The 6,580-nt window shown below is 36.4% G+C and overlaps 1 protein-coding gene across 2 annotated transcripts in view; it reads right to left on the bottom strand.

The window, feature by feature from the left end:
* Positions 1-2,965, bottom strand: part of LOC107693167 (heterogeneous nuclear ribonucleoprotein U-like) — an 11,723-nt gene extending 8,758 nt beyond the window's left edge. For both annotated transcript variants that reach the window (XM_016492453.1, XM_016492452.1), the window contains exons 1-2: positions 2,426-2,965; positions 473-587 (exon numbers count right to left, since the gene is read on the bottom strand). In XM_016492453.1, the coding sequence (XP_016347939.1) occupies positions 473-587; positions 2,426-2,837 (527 nt within the window). In that variant the 5' untranslated portion in view covers positions 2,838-2,965. The remainder of the gene's footprint in view (positions 1-472; positions 588-2,425) is intronic.
* Between the last annotated feature and the right edge of the window lie 3,615 nt (positions 2,966-6,580).

Raw genomic sequence — 6,580 nt, 5'->3', positions numbered from 1 at the left:
ATATAATTGTGATATATATTATGTATGGTTATGTACAATACCTGAGAAAAGACAACACATCATCGATAAATAAATGAAAACACATTTAAATTCAATTAACCATCATAAACATAAAACAATATTAATATGATACATACAAAAAATACACCAGATCACTTTAGTCAAAATTTCTAAAGGAAATACACCATACAAACATTATCAGATAGACATTTTCTTCCTTTAACAGCCCAAGATCTGATCTAGAAACATGATTCCTAAGGAAAAGATACCACTTGTTCTGAGATGACAGAGGTGCCCTTATTATAGGCATTTAAATCATTTAAAACGGTCAGTAAAAATGTGTGTTTCTTTGCACTGATGTGGAACAGCATGTCAGATAAAGAGCATTGGCTCTTTACTGCCAAACTGGTCATAAATCTTTAAGGTGCAGCGGAACCTCAGGAGTACCAGAGGCCGACTGCACATTTCTTACCGGCTGTATTTGCTTTCTTCAATAAATTCAAAGTAGCCCCTTCCATGTTCATCTCGGCGTCTCTTTACACCCTTCTTATTCTTCTGTTCATCATTCTTGTCTTTGTCCGCATCCCCTTTGGAAATAAAACAATAAATCATAAGGAGGCGTACCTCCCTGCTGGACCCATCATGATGTAACATGATGGTCCACATAATTACTGGAGGATTTCTAGTTATTTCGGTTGTGCATGAACTGCAATGACCAGTATTTTAAAAGAAAGGTGTATTTAGTTATAAGTTCACATGTTTTCAATTAAGGAGCAATGCCTTACAGTGCAGTTTGCACACTGTAGTACTTATACGGGTACAAACAGGAGGTTGCTGCCAAGACATCTGCAAACTGTGCAATTTGGAGCTAAGTAACACACATTTTCAGATTCACATTGCATGCATCTTGAAGAAAGGTGTTACAGTGTGTGCAAATATTGAAGGCACATTTGGTGAGGGGCAAAACTCACAAGCACCTCTTTCCCTACGAGTGCAACTTGTGCTTGACAGAACAAAAATGATTACAAAATGAAAATCAGGAATATGCAAACTGCAAAAATCACTCACAAATCCATCATTTTTGAAGTAAATATGAATGATAACTAGCCTCTTATAGGAAATTATATTCAAATTAATGACAATGTTAATTTAAAGGTTAATGGTTGCATTTCTAGGCTGGTAGTCCATAAGATACTAAGCTCAAACCCCTAACCCCACATTACCCCAAGGGGGAGAAAGCATCTGCTAAACGAAGACTAAGAATAACAATGTCCTAACATGAGGACCTCATTAGGCTACTCCAGATCAGACAGAGTAAAACAAATGAACTGAGATCATTACGCACAGACTCCATCTGGAGCTTTTGTCCTTCGTATCTCCAGCATCCTGTTACAGCTCAGCGATCCTGAGAGCCTATGCTCAGCCAATGAAGACCAGTGTTCACTATTAAGGGTCATTCTCAGGTAACGGTCCTATTCGTGCCTGAAAATTTCAGGACTGTAAATTTGTACATCATTTGATTTGAACCAGTAACTTGTGAACTGTAAAGAAAAAGGTTTATGCAAATCATGACAGAAAAAAAACTAGTTTCTTCTGAATCAGAAGATTCTCTTGTTTAATTTGATATATTGTATAACAACTACACCAGCTTTACATCTACATGCTTTAAAACTAGTAATGCTATATAGCTGACCATATAGAAGTAGATTTCTTCTTTTAATTTAAACTAACTTACATATAGCCAATACATATGTAAATATTATATTAAAGTTTGAGACATATAGTGCAAATAAATTATTAGTGATGAATAAAAATAAAAATAGGGATAAATAAAATAAATAAATTACACATTTATCTGTTTGTTTGTTTGTTTACTGATTGATTGCATGACACACTTTATAAAGTTAAATCTATTAAATTAAAGCAAAAGGGACACACAAAGTACACCAGTGGCACCATCTCCTGGGAATGGCATAAAATCAAGTATTCTGTTGTTTAATTTGATATATGACATCAAGCTTTTCATCTACATGCCTAAAAACTAGAAAAAGCATAGCTGACCATAAATATAGAAGTAGATTTTAATTTGTAGCCAATAAATCTCAAATTTTGAGATACAATAAATTTTTTTAATTAAATATGTTAAAAATACATTCACATAATTATTTTTTTGTCTTTAATTATTTATTTATTTTTGTCTTTTGCAATTATTAAATCTATTATACGATTATAATGCGAATTCATTTAGCATTCTGTTAATTGCATGAGTATTAAGTCAAAGGAACACAAATGAGACACCAGCAGCACCAGCTCCGGAGAAGGACATCAAATCCTGAATACGCTCGGCTGTCAGAATGAATTGTTCTGCCATCGCAGCCCAAATATATAAAATATGAATTGCACAAGCTTCATCACGTAATCTCACCCTCGCCAGGGCCCATGTCGAGAGCCACATCATCCTCATCATCTTCTTTAAGCAGGACATCTTCATCTTCATCTGATTTATCCATTTCTACCCTGGCGTCCTCCTCCTCCTCCTCCATGTCATCATCCTGCTGCTCCTCAGCCTCCGCGTTATCTCCATCCTCCTCCTCCTCCTCAGCCTCCATACTCTCTCCAGCCAGATCTTCCTCGAGGTCTTCATCGCCCATGTCCCCGAGGCCGCCTCCATCCTCGTACTGTCCCTCAGAGCCGTTGGTGGACAGCGCCTCCTGATCCAGAGCGGCCTGCAGCCGCGCCATCAGCTCAACCTTCAGCCCTTTATCGCACAGACTCCTCTTCTTCAGCTCGTCCTTCAGCTCGTTCACTTTCAGCTTCTTCACATTCAGTGAGCTCATCTTGCCGTTTTGATCCTTTCTTCGTATCTTTAGACGTTATATCTCGTCCTCGAATGTATGAAATATGACCAGGAAGAGCAGGCTATGAGCGGACTGTCGGAGACGCTCGATGCGGTCACTGATGGGCAGCAGTCGGAGCAGAACGGGGCCAGTTGAGCCTTATATAATCTACCGTAATACACATGATACATGAGCAAAATACCGTAAATATCGCTACAGCTATTACATATGCATAAGAGAAAATATCAGTATTCAGTTCATTATAGTCACTTTCATATGTTCAGAAAACGATAATAAACAAATCTGAATACAGTACAGAAGGCAAAAAGTTAATATACTTCAAATCTTTTTATTAGTAGCCTATTTTGTCTGACAATACAGATTGAAATAATTATAACAAGGTGAACAATAGGATATTGTCCATTATTAATGCAAAAAGTAAATATACCATTTTTATATATGGTTAACTGGAAAATAAATTAAATATTACTTATTTAATATTGTAGTATCGTTTTTTTTTCAATGCCACAAGAGCACATAAAAGTATATAAATATATCAACATTGCCAAAGAACATAATTATCTATAAACTACAATTCGTATGAATTTTTCTTAAAGTTTATCCTATATATACATTATACAAATGTATTATATATGCATTTAAGAGAAATTTGGTTTTCAAAACAATTACAGTCCGTTTTCATATGTAGCTTACATAAAATGCAGTTAACGAATAATAATAGATACAGTTCAGGTATGGCAAATATGGCAAAAACTATTTTATATATTGCTTTTTTTTTCTTAAAGGCTATATGTAATACTTTTTTTTTTTGTAATAGCCTAAAATGTGAGAAATTTGATTTTCAATAGAGACAGAGCGCATTTAGGCCACGCCCACACAGGGGGGCAAAACAATCCAACGCTCTCCATTGACTTTTTATTGCGGGAAGCTGCCTCCTTGTCAGCTCTGACTTATAACAAAAACAGAGCAATGCCTAAAAGCTGCTATGTGACAAGGTGTACAGTAAACAAGCTAAAAAAACCCAGAACTCCGTTTTTGTAAGCTGTCGACCCAAAAAACGAGCGTTTAGGACACAAATAGTTGTAGATGTCGGGGTATTTCTCGTTGGGCCATTCAGTTGGATCATTTCTCAAACAAAAGGAAGGTTAGGAAAAGGGGCACTGACATAGACCGATAAAATTTAGTTTCTTAATATATCTCCTCCCCTCAGATTCATATAGGGTGGTGAAATAATCCTTTGACATGGTTAAAAATAATGAATGGTCTTGTCGTCGATTGCGTTTCCCTCCAGTGGACGCGGTTCTCAGAGTAATATGACACTATGTTGTTATAAAAACGTAGTTCTGTTTTTTTTTTTAGCTTGTTTACTGTAGGCTACACCTTGTCACATAGCAGCTTTTAGGCATTGCTCTGTTTTTTAGTTATAAATCAGATGACAATGAGGCAGCTTCCCGCAACAGACAGTCAATGGAGAGCGTCGGATTAGTGTAGTGTAGTCGGCTTCATTAACAAATGACTCTTATGAACCGGATCTTTTTGAGTTAAAACCACAAAGCGCGGCTCAGTTCACTAACGAATTGTTTTTCACATTTGTTCGTGAATCAGATAATTACTGCTTTTCAGGTAACTCAGAAGTCCTCTGAGAAATCTAATCCCGTCTGGATATGTCTGAGATTCATCGCGTTATTATTGTTTTGTGATCCGACTCTCTGACCGCTCGCTCCACTTTCATCATGGATATAATAAGCCGTAACAATAACATGAAATCAACAAGAAGATGCGGATCACGGAAACTAATAGGTAAGAATCTAGTCGTATTGCAGTTTTCTCGACTGTTAATGTAACTGATTTTAGTTACCACTTTTTCCCCCCAAACTCATAATCCAGTTTTTAAAACAAAGACACATTTCTCAAAAAGTTTAACAATGAGTAGTTAAACATTAGGTAGCAAAACCGATGACACACCAATTAGAATCTCTGCATGCTAACAACGGAGAGAGCTCGAGCTGAGCCAATCATCTACAGGGGTTTATACTTACACATACAGTATAATTACAGTACAGTACCACACTCTTAAAAAAAAGGGTTCCTTGAGGTTCTATATAGAACCCTGGGGTTCTGTACTTGGCCAATAGAACCTTTTACCAAAAAAATGGTTCTATGTAGAACCCTTGGAGAGCAAAGAACCGTTTTTATTAAAATGGTTCTATAATTCATGTTTTATGACTGAAGTGTAAACTAAAGATTACACAATAATTATAAGCATATACAACACATTCACAAAGCTTTTTGTGTCAAGATACAGGAGAATGACTGCTGTAGTCTAAAACAAGAGAGTCAACAACACTATTCTATATGTACAGTAAACTGTAGCACATGTTGTACACCTTCAAGCGTGTGACTGTCAAATTTTATTTGTAACCATTTTTTATGTGTACTGCATTTTTGCAGAACTGAGAAATGACTGCCTAGAGATATAGCTAGTTTTGTGTCAGGAGACCAAGAAACTGCTATAGTACTGCATACTGTAATGAAATTTGGCCAAATGTGCAGATAATGCTAAATTTACTTTTTTTAAATTTGATTTTTTACTGTACTGTATTGTGGTGCATGCCAAGTTCATACAATTCTTTGGTATTTGAACGTTTCTAGTGCTTTTCATCTACTGCAAGAATACTTTACAGTAGTAAAATGAAAATAATTTTTTCCCAAAAGTTCATTGCTGAATTATGCATCTGTATCTGAAATTTAATTTATGTATACTGTAATAGACATTGAGCTGCAAAAATAATTCCTGAATCCTAGTAAGAGTTTTTTTTTTTTTACAGTGTTTTTGATCTCAGTGTTCACTGGGCAGGAAAGTCATCTGTGTATTTGAATTGTGTGTAAGCATTTACAGTTTTTTTTCAACTGTTTGCACACAAAATCTTTACTTGGCACACAATTTCTGAAACCTGACATTCAAACACCAGAACCACACACCAAATCTGCAAAACCATATGTAACAGAGGCCAGCGATTAGGTGCTGTGCAGGTAAACCTCACTCCCCTGATCTCAAGAGACGCACTAGCAACTGACACTAGAGGCTGCAGTCTTTTTTTCTAGCCTCCTTGTTAGTGCGTCCGCCTCCCATGCCAGAGACCCAGGTTCGAGACCCACTCGGAGCGAGAACGAGATGTGGCAGTGAGGACCCGGGAGAGAGGGGTTACATTGGTGCCGTGACCCGGATGAGAGTGCGGTTTAGGGGGGTGAGTGTAATTGCATGAAAAAAAGAGGCAAAGTTTTGAAAATGTGTGTAAGCAGTTGAAAAAAAAAACCTGTAAGAAAAACAGTAATAACTAGATTGAAAAGTTTGAAAGACAAATTTATGCTTGCTTGTCTTAAAGTCTTGTTTAAAAAATGTAAATGATTTGGTCAGTTAGATGTTCTAATCTAGATGTTTGCTAAAGTGTTACTAGTTGGTTGCTAGGATATTCTGGGTGGTTGCTAGGCTCTTGCTATGCAGTTGCTGGGGTTTTGCTAGAGTATATGGTTGATAGAGTTTGTTCTGGGCAATTACAGACATTCCCACCTCTGTTAATAACAGAAAATCAAACATTGTTTTCAAAACTGATCCAGTTTCAGTGCTTTGATATTATTGTATTTCTTTCTAATGTTAGGAAATTCAAAAGTTTTTGTTGCTCTTAAACTTGCACTAAACGTGATTATACCATCTAAGTAGC

Source organism: Sinocyclocheilus anshuiensis, unplaced genomic scaffold (genome assembly GCF_001515605.1).
Source record: "Sinocyclocheilus anshuiensis isolate Anshui unplaced genomic scaffold, SAMN03320099.WGS_v1.1 scaffold222, whole genome shotgun sequence".
NCBI lineage: Eukaryota > Metazoa > Chordata > Actinopteri > Cypriniformes > Cyprinidae > Sinocyclocheilus > Sinocyclocheilus anshuiensis.
Note: the sequence above shows the minus strand (reverse complement) of the source record. Positions and strands in the feature narration are given on the sequence as shown.